At 40.0% G+C, this 12,108-nt stretch overlaps 2 protein-coding genes across 3 annotated transcripts; both read left to right on the top strand.

Annotated features, from left to right (window-relative positions):
- Positions 1 to 2,068: 2,068 nt before the first annotated feature.
- LOC103701748 (putative protein TPRXL) lies at positions 2,069 to 4,609 on the top strand. Its single transcript, XM_026802478.2, has one exon. The coding sequence runs from the start codon at positions 2,702 to 2,704 to the stop codon at positions 3,713 to 3,715; it is 1,014 nt and encodes a 337-aa protein (XP_026658279.2). The 5' UTR covers positions 2,069 to 2,701; the 3' UTR covers positions 3,716 to 4,609.
- A 2,402-nt stretch (positions 4,610 to 7,011) lies between these two features.
- Positions 7,012 to 9,726, top strand: LOC120111887 (protein disulfide isomerase-like 5-4). Of its 2 annotated transcripts, none has more exons than XM_039130026.1 (7): positions 7,012 to 7,225; positions 7,993 to 8,059; positions 8,237 to 8,383; positions 8,779 to 8,940; positions 9,014 to 9,091; positions 9,175 to 9,363; positions 9,470 to 9,726. In XM_039130026.1, the coding sequence occupies exons 3-6, from the start codon at positions 8,240 to 8,242 to the stop codon at positions 9,250 to 9,252; spliced, it is 462 nt and encodes a 153-aa protein (XP_038985954.1). In that variant the 5' UTR covers positions 7,012 to 7,225; positions 7,993 to 8,059; positions 8,237 to 8,239; the 3' UTR covers positions 9,253 to 9,363; positions 9,470 to 9,726. The 2 variants fall into 2 exon arrangements, with proteins under 2 accessions (XP_038985954.1, XP_038985955.1); XM_039130027.1 differs by having other exon boundaries at positions 9,014 to 9,061.
- Positions 9,727 to 12,108: the final 2,382 nt, after the last annotated feature.

Here is a 12,108-nt window from a genome sequence, read left to right on the forward strand (position 1 = left end):
CTCGAGATGCTGCTAACTCTACATAAAATCAATATTTGAATGCATGGTGCATTCTTTGCATAATAACAGTGACCGATTTTATAGTTGATCGATGAAATTTCATCGGCATAGTCTCTTATGATTTGAGACACCTTGCTTTGGATGAGAGCGTGATTAATTTAATGTGGGTCATGTTGTTAATAGTCGCAACAAACTTTGTGCATGGTTCAACTAATTTGAACTTCCAAAACAAGGGAAGATGAGAAAAGAGGCAATTGGGGAAAAGCATCTCGCTATCTTTGTACAAGTCAAGAGATGAGATGTTAAATAGAAGGGTAGGAAATGAGCATGAATGGAAGCTGATGGCTTAAGTGAGAAGAAATTGTGAATGCTTATACTAAATAGCTTGTGACTAGGTCAGAAAAGGTGCGGAGGTTGGAGCAAAGCGGTAGGAATAGCTCCACCAAACAAACCCGCCATTTGTGTGAAGGGATGGCTCGAAAACCTAAAAAGGACCAAAAAAAAAAACATGGATAACATAGCAATACAGACTCCAGAGTATGTTTTTTTGGGGTTTGATTCCACCAACAGGAGCCTTCTTTAAAACATAAATCCAAGCCATAGGCCACGAGTTACTAATTTAACCAATGATCTCTCTCTCTCTCTCTCTCTCTCTCTCTCTCTCTCTCTCTCCCCGCGTGCGCGCTGAGATGGTATCCAAACAAAGATAAGGTGATAAGAGAAGAAGGATGAAATTTGGAAAGTGGTCTTTCAGGCTAAGCATATGTTCAGAAAGGCAAACGAGGCATGGATTGGGTGGCTTCGTATATGGTCAGTCGCTCCGGAGGCACCTTATGGGTTGGAAAAGGAGAGTTGTCTAAAGCACTCCGAAACTTATTGTTTTCTGACTTCATTAGATGTACTTATACTCGAACTGTATGAATCATCCGTCTAGCGCGCGTGCAAAAAAAAAAAAAAAAAAAAAAAAAAAAGAAGGATGGAGGGATGGGATGGCCCTTCCTCTCTTCTTCAATTATTAAATGATACTTCTCCTAAAATTATTATTTAAAAAAAACAACAGAGAAGCTTGAAAAATTTTACTCAATAAGCCTTGTCAATGTTAGAAATATCCACTAATTCTTATAGTAAATTTAAAAAATTAAGTCATATATCAGGTCAATAATTAAATACAATATCATAGTACCACACTACCAAGCGAATCGAGTTTGCAAACATGCACTTAGTGATATAAATGCTATGTTCTCTTGTTTCTTCCAAATTTATTTATTATAAAGTACTAATATAATAATTTTATTATCTAAAAAATCAACCTTACATCACCTTGATTCTTTTGTCCAACTCCGTTCCCTTTTTTCTTTCTAAATACCGAACCTTTGGTATCTTCAAGACTTTTATTTTGGATGAGATATCATAGTTTATATTGGTATAAGGCACCAACTAATATAAATGTATTTAAAATCTCCTCTCTTATGTTGTTAACTGCTATCTCGGCCATCTTCGAGATCAATAAATTGACCAAGATCTATTTGATCTTTTATCGTAGTGAAATAAAGTTTTTTATTGAATAAATAGTAATATGTCTAGTATAAACTAATTGCTTATTTTAATTTAGATTTTTTGCATGAATACCCTTCTAAATATCAAATTTTGCATGAATATCCTTCCAAAATTGATATTTGCATGTATACCCTCGTAAAACTCTGTTATTGTACAAATGCCCGTACGGTTGTTCTAACGGTATTAAAAAAATCGTATTTATATTAATTAGAAATAAAATAAAATTTTAAAATTACGCTATTGTCCCTATTTTCTTTTTCTGCTTTTAGGATCGCGATCTATTTGTATGTCTATCCAATAAGAGTATTTTAGTCATTTTAAATTGAAACCGTTAATTTTTTAACGTCGTTAGATAGATAGCATGAGTACATATGCAAAAGCAAAAATAAAAAAAAAGGTAGAATGACAAAACAAGTGTTTTATAAGGGTATACGTACAAATATCAATTTTGGAAGGTATTCATGCAAAATCCAATATTTAAGAGAATATTCATGCAAAAAATTCTTTTAAGAGGTTGAGATATCCATGTCTTGGTTCCTATTTATATCAATGGAGATCTTGAAATGTCATAGGTTTCCAAAATTTTGTCATCGTTTATTTGGAATAAAATGGATTTTGGTGCACCTCTGCACCAATCACGCATCCTGGCTTTGCGCCTGGCAACCATTCACAGGGACCCCTGGCCCACCTCCTTGCGAGCTCCGGAGGATATTCCAAGTGGAAACATGAGCTCAATCCGTCCCCTCTTCTAGATGGAAGCTCTTAAAGCAGATCCCCTCCCTCTCTCTCTCTCCCCCATCTTCTCCTCTGCACCCACCAAAGAAAAATCATTTTAACTTTTTTCCAACCCGTCAGAGATCTGTGGGCTGCGCTCTTAGAAGAGAAAAGTAAGCATCAAAGAAGGCAAACGCCTCTTTCTCTCTCTCTCCCCTCTTCCCCCTTTTTCCAGCCCCTATATTCTCTGATCCACTCCCTTGTAAGCTTGGGCACTTGCTAAAAACTCTTTCCTAGCATCATTACCCATCTCCCTTCATGGGTTCAAACTCTTGATCCCTCTGACCACCAAATATATATCCATCTTCTTAATTTTCTCCATCTTTCTCTCTTTCCTCACCTTTTTCTTTCCCTTAATTCCTCATCATCCATGGATTCTAGCAACAGTGGAAGCATCCAATCCTCGAGCAGCGGCGGCGACGATGACTACGACTCCCGGACGGAGGCCATCTCCTCCTTCTTAAACCTCCCACCACCAGCAGCACCACCACCTCTTTCCCCTTCTCACCACCTCCACCAGCACCCTTCTCCTTCCTCCTTTATCTCTCTATCACCCTACCTCAACACCTTCCCTTCCACTCCGTCCGACCCCTACCCTCTCAGCCTCGACATGGCATGGGCTAAATCTCTTCCTTCATCATCGCTATCGGAACCGGGTTGCACCATCCTTGGTGGCTTGACCACCGCTACCTCATCATCATCGACAACAACAACAACATCATCATCATCGAAAACCATGGCAGTCGGTGCACCCAGTCACTGTCTACATTCAGGCAACACTAGCCTCAACCCCTCATCGGTGCAACTACAGACCCAGCCTGCTCAACCGGCCGCCGCTCCCCGAGGCTCCAAGAAGCGGTCACGGGCGTCACGGCGGGCACCGACCACCGTCCTCACAACCGACACATCCAACTTCCGTGCCATGGTGCAGGAGTTCACCGGATTCCCTGCAGCACCCTTCATCTCCTCCCCGTTCTCCCGCCCTCGCCTCGACCTCTTCCCTGCAGCCGCCGCCGCCGCCGCCCCACCTTACCTACTAAGGCCCTTTCCTCAAAAGGTTCAAGCTCCCCTCTTTGCTCCCCTCTCTTCTTCTCCCTCCTCCTCCCCCTCCTCCAGTGTTGCTGCTTCTATTGCAAGAAGTAGTACTGCCAATGCAAACACTGGTGCTCCATCTGCAACTTGTTCTAACTCAAGTTCAAGCAGTACTACTTCATCTAGTAACTATCAATGGCCTTCTATTGGTCTCCGACACCCAAATCTACTAAATACGCAAAGCCCAAACTTCACCTTCCAATCCCCCTCCAACCTCCACCTACTCCCGATCACAACTCATCCACCATGCCCGCCTTTGGAGGCGCTTCAGACTTCGCCGCCGGGGGTCTAGGGAGCCTCCTCGCCATGGAGGGAACGAAACTGAGCAGCCGAGATGACGGATTCTCGGGCTGGGCTGGTGGCTCAGCATCGGAGGGCAGGGATCGATCCCAGCTAAGGTCGGTCATCGGAAATTACGGCGGTTTGCAGCTGGTTAGCAGCCATGCAGAGAAGGAGTCTGGGAGCATGACAGCGGCTAGGGGTGAAGGTAGAGTGGATTCATGGATTCTTTCTTCAGATTAGAAGATCCGTATTGTAGGCAAAGTGGAAGGGATGGAAGGAAAAGGGGGTTTCTGTGGAGAAGTAGATCATTGCTTCCGTTACGCTATCACCAGTATAGCTGCTGTACGCATCACGCTCTCTTTCTATTAGTACGTGTATATGATTTATCCTGTGCTTTTCTTTTTAATCACTATGCATCTAAAAGCGTACAGGCTTTTAAAAGTTTTTATCTGGGTTTCTCATGTCTTTATCAAACTAAGCTCGGCCAAATCCTTGCTTGGATTCTTACAAAATCTGACCTCCTAAGGCATTGGCCACAGAGCCACGAGCAGACAACGAAGGGACTTCACTTGTGTACCGTATCCAACAAAAGTTTGGTGCTGCAATGGTAGAGACTATGGGATGCTGGGGAGTTTATTACCATGTGTTTCCTTTTGTATCAGTGCTTATGTTTCAAGATAGTAGTAGTATCTCTATTTCTGCTTTTGACTTGTGTGGTCAGGAGTGATTGGCGGAGAGATATGGGGTCGGTTAATTAGCCACCAAAGTAATAAATGATAACAGCAGAAGCTCCTGATGTGCTCTTACTTTGAAGCTTTTTTTAAGGTTGCTAATTGAAGCACGTACGAGATTTTCCCTGATCCATTTATGGCATGCCAAATATAACTCTGGAGCTTTGCCTATAGATTTACACTTATCATGTCTCCCAATCTTCTAAGTTCCACAACTATAGCATACTCGTTGTGAATGATCTGTTATCTATTAAGCGGATCGAGAGACTCAATTTAAGTTATTCGTACAGTGTAATCGATGTTTGTATGCATGGTGTGTTATTTTTGAAGGTATTTACACAAGTATATTCTTGCACATAAGGTTTTGACTTAGATTTCCTTGCTGCTCAGATCATCGAACGATCTTGTTAATCTTGAGGGCAAATGCATGAATTACATAAGCACATAATATATACATAAAAACATGCATATATACTTACGTACAAATACATAATATAGAGAGGGCGAGTAGTGTAGGTTTTGGGGGAGATAGTTTCTGTTTCCTTTCCTTTCCTTTCCTTTCCCTCTCTAAAAGCCACACAGATTAACCATCTGATCACCTCCTCCAATCTTAGAGGATTATTACTTGGAGATAGATGCCTTCATGCCTAGCCATGGGGTTTTTGGTATATTACTCGGATCGGCCAATGATAAAGTCTGAATTATTATGTCACTGCCTCTTCATAAATTTGGTTGCTACCTCAAAAATTAATAGCTATGGAGAAGGGCTGGAGGGGCCTTTTAGGTGTGGCTTGTGACACTGAAATAATGGTGGCCCATACCACAAGGAATAATTTGTTCAATCGTAATGATGGCATTCCCTCCCATTTGAGGGTCATGTGAAGGAGAGGATTGGTTGGGGTTCTCATCCAAACCTCCTCTGCCCTCTCCCTCCACAGTACTAAGGACCTACAATTTTGGCCGGCCTTCAAAAGGCATCAAGCTTTCTATCTCAGAATGTCGACAATGATGCAATCAGCTGCCATGACAACCATCTATCATATGCCGGAACTCATGATAACCATATGGTTATGAACTGTGTCAAAACATTTGTTTAACACATAGAGCTAAACAAGATTGTAAAATAGTAATTTTGTTGTAATATAAGTAGCAGCAGTACTAATCATAGTAGCATTGATGGTAAAAATAAGGATATCAATACTTGCGACAATTTCTCCAAAAAAAATTGATACTTATAGCATTATTAACATGATATTAAGAAGTAGTTTGGCAAAAAATAATAATAGTAAGATCATGGTCGTGCTATACCGTACCACTATCCAGTACAAATGGCGTACCGACATTCAGTATACCAAAAAAATTTCGTACCATACCGTATCAATATTGTGCTAGTGTGGCACCGGTACCGAAATGGCGAACTTTGAGTAAGATTGTTCTTGTTGTTTCTAGAACTAGTACTTTTGCTTGTTTATGATGAGATTGCTATCTTTTTGAGTTGAAATCTATTGTCAAATTTCACTACCAGAAAACACGCGTATAGTGACGGGACATTAGTGACGGACCGTTATCAGTTACTATTTGTGACGGATTAGTGACCGACAGAAATTTGGTCACCGTGGTGTAAACTTAGTGACCGTTTAGTGACAGACCGGTCACAGAATGCGCGGGTAGGATGGGCGCCAAACCTTAGTGACCATCATAGTGACGAGGTATCTGTCAGCAATATGATAACCAAAATTGCAACCAGACAGTGACAAATGCAGCCGTCACAAATATAGTAACCCTAGTATTTATAAATTTTTAAAAGATTATTTTTGGCAGTAACAGATTATTGACAAAAATTTCTGTCACCAAATTTAATTTTTAATTCCAAAAATATTAAAAATATTATTTTTGAGTAAACCTAAATTAAAAGAAAAGATAAAAGGAGGAATATCCAAAATGAAACTAAGTGTGCCCGCCGTTCCGCCCAAATTTCTTCGATAATCCAAATTCCAATCACTCTCTATAAAACTCAAATTTCTTCTTCTCATTTTAAAATCTCATGGTGTCGGCCATGACCCATTTGCACCCCTATTGCAAGTTTTCTGCTTTATAGAATTTTTTTATCATGCTTTATAGTTTTTTTTTTTTTTTTTTTTTTTTTTGCTGAGAACGGGTGCTTCATACAGTACGGGTATGAATACACCCAATAAGATCAACATACAAAATCTCGCGGAAATCATGCTTTATAGTTCAAAAATATTTTTGCCTTGCAAGTCCCGTCCAATCAGCCTTATAAATAAAAAATAATTTGATATGAAATTTGGCTTGCAAACCGATTTAGCCCAAATCAGCCTTAGATATACAATTTGGCTTGCAAACCGACTTAACAAAAACCCTAACCTTTCCCTTCCCTTCCCTTCCCCTCCCTCGCTGAGAGCCGCCGCCGCCGCACCCAACCCCCCCCACTCCCTCGCCCCCCCTCCCTCGCTGAGAGCCGTCGCCGCCCTCCCTCGCTGAGAGCCGCCGCCGCACCCCCTCGCTGAGAGCCGCCGCCGCACCCCCCCTCCCTCGCTGAGAGCCGCCGCTGCCTCCCCTCCCTCGCTGAGAGCCGCCGCCGCCGGCCCCCCTCCCTCGCTGAGAGCCGCCGCCGCCGCCGCCCCCGCCCCCCCTTTTCCCTCGCTGAGAGCCTGATAGCCGCCTCCTCTCGGTGTCGTCGCCTCTTCAACGACCGGCCGGCGGCTCTTCGCGTCCTTCTCCCCCGGACGGCAACCTCCGCGGCTCCGGTCACCGACTCACAGTCACCGGTAAGAGTTTTCTCCTCCTCCTCCTCCTCTTCAAGCTCGATCCCGGTAGATTTTGCCCAAGCCCGGAGAGAGAAAGAGAGAGAGAGAGAGAGGTGGTGGGGCAGCGAGAGAGCTCGGAACAGTAGGTCTCCCAAAAATAAGGGTTCAATGTAACAGGTATCAGGGAGAGAATATTATTTAGTTTTAGTCATACATTGAATTATCTTAAGCATGCTCAAATTCTATATGTTTCTTTTCAACCCTCCTTTAGCACGACCATCTATTTTGATCCCTTAAATGGAGGAATATTTAGCCTGAGATATTTTTATTTTTTAATATGCCTCACCTCTGCTTCTAGAACTCCTATTGTTTGAAAAGAAATTGTGCTAAAATTCCTCTATGTGAGCCTTATGCAACATAGATATTTAAAAATCCTATTAATGAAGGAAGAAACAAGTGAGCACTGAGTAAATACTTGATGTTACGGGCAACCTAGTCCTCTGAGCTTCGTGCATAAGTAAAATTTGCCTGCAAATTTGTTTTATGTACTTTTGATATGTTTAAAATTGTCTTAGTTGCTTTTAATTGTTGTCGTTCATGCTTATAAAATTTCAAGTACTACATTTTCTACGAGGCTGAATTAGCTTTTGTTGATGTTGTCAATTAACTTCTGCTGTCTTCCATTTTCCTGGGCTAGCAAGTAGTCTTTTAGAATGTTAATGGTCATGTTGTTATATCTTATTTGCTGTTTAGTTAAATAACTGTGATTACTATATCATCTGCCACAGGGAAAATCATGGCCACCATGAACATGAATCTTATTATGGAGAACGGGACACAGAAAGTTTAGTTGTGGTATGCTTATTGTTTCGATTTAAATTTGATGTGCAGTAATTAATCATCGGCACTGTCATTGCACATCATTGCCTTATAGTGTACTCGTCTATCATAAGAGTTAGGCATATGCATTGTCACTTTATTTGTTAGCCCTGTTAACTGGTTTAACTGCTTGTTTGGAGTTCTTAATTTTAGGCAATGGAAACTCTGGTTGCACCTGTTCCAAGAGAGTTCCATAAACTAGCATTGGATGACAAATCTGGTCAAACCATCGATACAGCAAAACGGCCTGCGCCATTGACTAGTGGGTGTAGAATAGAAGGTTTTGTGCTTGTCAAAAAGGTAAAATAAGCTTCTGCATTGAATTCATTCACCATTTTGAGTTTGCAGAATCTTCTATGATGTTAATGCAAATGTTACTGTAAGTCTCGGAACCATTTCTATGTACTTAAAATTTTTTGATTGATCAGATACCTTGTTACTGTTTGATGCTCCATCATGATATCAGTAGTTGACGCTTAGTTTAGCATTAGCAGCACGAACACCAAGCCATAACTTATTTTCGAGGAATTGGACAGGAAGTGAAATATTGACTTCCTATATTTACACTGTTTTGATGTTTCTAATGTTAATCACCTGTCAGATAGCAATGAACAGGAGTTACCTATTTGTACCATGCCGATTATGAAACAGAGGCTGTGAAGAGAGATCTAAATGTACCCTCTTTGGATTTGCAGATTGAGCATTACCTTCAATTGGTAAAGACTGAGATAGCATCAAGAAAATCTTCTCGGGAGTTTAAATTGCTAGAGGAGTATGAGTATACAGCCCACAGTAGTTTGGTGCACAGTCTGCATATTCCTGCTGCCAAATTCCATTTTGAGCCCTCTCCTATGCAGGCTGGTTTCTGACACTTGGATACACATTTACGAAATTCAAAATCTGTGAGCTCATCGTTATCTTGAATTTCAGGTCTTGGTAACTGAAGTTCCAAAATCCTTCTCGCACTTCATTACAAATGTATGTGCTATCATTGGAGGCATTTTTACGGTTTGCACTCGATCTCTTTAAATGATATCTTCGGTTTTGTACTGCCAAATGCGTATGAAAAATTTGACCTTATTGGCTTTCAGGTGTCTGGAATATTGGATTCTATCCTGCACAATACGATCCGGCTTATGAGAAAGGTTGAATTAGGAAAACAATTTTGATGGGCAAAGGTGAAATATTGGTTGTACAACGGGTCCAAAGTTTTGCTCATTCCCCTAGTTAGCAATTCCATTTTGAATGCTTTCACTCATAAGAGAAGTGAAGTTGTCATGGTAAGTATAATTTTTTTATAATTCATAAATATTATTGAGCTTGCTCATGTTTATCTCTTGTTTGATCCACCATAATGTTTTTCTCTTCTTTTAAATCAACTTGCAGGCAAAGTATTCAGCTGAATACTCCAAAAAATATGGTGATGCCTCCACCTCAGATGCTCCTCCACGTGATTATGACTTGTGGTTTGACGCAACTGATGTCCCAACTCATGGCCATGTCTATGGCTTTAGTCCCCTAGAGGATCTCACTGGAATTATTGGGCAATCATCATCTGCTTCCACCTCTACAGGTCAAGCTCCAGAGCTGTACACTCATGAAGACCTTCTACGTATTCTTGAGCAGGAAAAGAAAAAATGGCAAGAGGAGGTTCTTCAAAAGATGAGAGAAGAGATTGGCTTTGGACCAAGGCATGCAGATCGGGGGAGTAATGGTGATTCTGATTTTGCTGATCATGCTTCATTATAATTGTTTTTGCCTTAGATGATAGGTCTTTGCATTCCTAGGAGGAAAGAAATCTCTGTTGATCTTTATGACATATTTTTAGACTTTGATTTTGATGGATTCAGGACATGTTGATGCCAATTTTGAATGACATTTAAAATGACTTTTGCGTAATGTTGAATGCCTTTGCTATTATTATTATTATGTGCCAATCAATGTACCAAATGTACCAGGTTATTAGATTGTGATCGGTGACCAAATTTTGGTTACTAAATTGTTTACCAAGTATTGTGACGGATTTTGGTCAATAAAAATTGATTTTGCTCAGCGCGTTTGTAACCAATTAGTGACCGTAAACTTATCACTAGGTCAGTGACGGGATTAATGACAAATGTAGTGACAAAATGTGTGACCATGTCTGTGACGACTAAATCTGTCACTAAAGGTCGTGACAGATTAGTGACCAAACTTGTGACCGCATTTTGTGACAAAATCAGTGACGAAGTTGCCTTCGTCACTAACTCCGCAACTGGATAGTGACGGGAAATACATAATTTCTTAAATATTTAATTCTTGAATTTGTAACGGCTTAGTGACGGCGGTTCTGTCACGGAGGTTAGTGACGGGAATCGCCGCCGTCACGGAGAATTTAGCGACGCGTGTTTTTGTAACGAAGTCAGTGACGGGAGCTCCGGTCACAAATTCCATATTAGTAACCGGAAACACGGTATAGTGACGGGAATCTCCGTCACTATACGCGTGTTTTCTGGTAGTGTTTTTGATTCCTTATTTCTACCTTCTAGCATCAAAGAAAATGATGACAAATTTGTCATCCACCAAACAAAATTGACATGCGATATCGATGGCACTTCCTTAATTTATTTTTGTTGTGAAAATGAATAAAGTGAAACTTGCTCACTCGCCACAATGATCTTGCACTCATAGCAGTTGAGGTAATTAAGCTGTGAGCCACCCAGATATTAAATGGGAGCTTGGCATTAATTACCAGTATATATCAGCAAATCCATGTGGAGTTCTTTGCTTGTTAATCCGACCTGATGTTTCACATCACGCAATAAAGATGTTCATGTGGAATTTTGCTAGCAAAATTTTCACCAATAACAGTAGCATGATGTCTTGCAAATGGCTCCCTTATAGAACGCCTCATGATTTCTTTTTCTGAAAAAAAAAAAAAATGCCTGATAATTTAGTTATATACATTATCATTTTTTTTCTGGAGAAAATTTAGTTATATACATTATTAAGGAACACGATAAACAGATGTAATTATGTATTCAGTACCGGGTTGGTGTTACCACTTTTTTTCTTTTCTTTTTTTCTTTTTTTTTTTGCTCTTCTTTTTAACAAAAAGAGCAATCATGGCTTTTACTCTCTGCTGGTACAAAACGTTCTTACACATGCAATCCGCTCCTAAATGCATCTACGTCCAACCCTGGCCTGCATGGTTTTTGTAGTTAGTTTCACAAATGGTTTGCTGGGTTCCGTCCGTACGTCAACCTTGCATGTAGTTCTCCCATCCATAAAATTGCTTCATATTTTTGTGGGGCTCCCTTTAAACCATCAAGGACCTATGAAGCAAAAAGCTGCTTAATAAAATTTACATCACCGGGGAGGTCTTCCGACTAGCTTTTTTTGGATGAGGTCTTGAATTATTGATTGTTGCAAATGGGATTAGAGCAAACTCAGTGGTTTAATAAATTTATCCTTCATTCTAAATTATATAAATACTCTTTGGGCAGTTACATATTTAGGAGTGTATTTGGAGAATATACACATACTTTCTTTTTCTGCACTACTCCTCTTAAAAGATTTGAATAAAAGGATGAATTTCTTTCAAAGAAAAAAAAAAGTGTTTACCAATATATGGGGAATGGAAGGACCGAAAACAAATTTAACAGATCTTTTAGGAGGTGGAAAATAGTTTTTTTCATAAAAAACAAAAAATCGCATTAGAGTTCGACATATGTAATGCATGCAAAAGGTGCTATAGATGATTAATTGTATCCTAAATTCATTATTTATTTAATTTGACGTACTTTGAGAAAAAAATTAATTTGATATATGCACATCCAATTCTAGCATATTTATGCACTTCTCCTACATCTCTTCTTACTAAATCGACATATTAATTTAAAACTAAAAAGGTTTTTGTAATGTGGCGATCGACGAAGAATGAAATTGAACAAGGTATAGTCTAACACAATAAAATAGAACACTAACCAATGAGTTAGAATGGCAGTTCCAATTTCTTAGGAAGTATCAAATAAATGACTATTCGA

This window comes from Phoenix dactylifera, chromosome 9 (assembly GCF_009389715.1).
Source record: "Phoenix dactylifera cultivar Barhee BC4 chromosome 9, palm_55x_up_171113_PBpolish2nd_filt_p, whole genome shotgun sequence".
Classification (NCBI taxonomy): Eukaryota; Viridiplantae; Streptophyta; class Magnoliopsida; order Arecales; family Arecaceae; genus Phoenix; species Phoenix dactylifera.

What these genes read in the sequence shown, in the direction of transcription:
- LOC103701748 (XM_026802478.2), top strand. Translation starts at nt 2,702, where the DNA reads ATGGATTCTAGCAACAGTGGAAGCATCCAATCCTCGAGCAGCGGCGGC.
- LOC120111887 (XM_039130026.1), top strand. Translation starts at nt 8,240, where the DNA reads ATGGAAACTCTGGTTGCACCTGTTCCAAGAGAGTTCCATAAACTAGCA. An exon ending in GTTTTGTGCTTGTCAAAAAG is followed by an intron (nt 8,384 to 8,778) that starts GTAAAATAAGCT and finishes TTGGATTTGCAG; the next exon opens with ATTGAGCATTACCTTCAATT. An exon ending in TCATTGGAGGCATTTTTACG is followed by an intron (nt 9,092 to 9,174) that starts GTTTGCACTCGA and finishes ATTGGCTTTCAG; the next exon opens with GTGTCTGGAATATTGGATTC.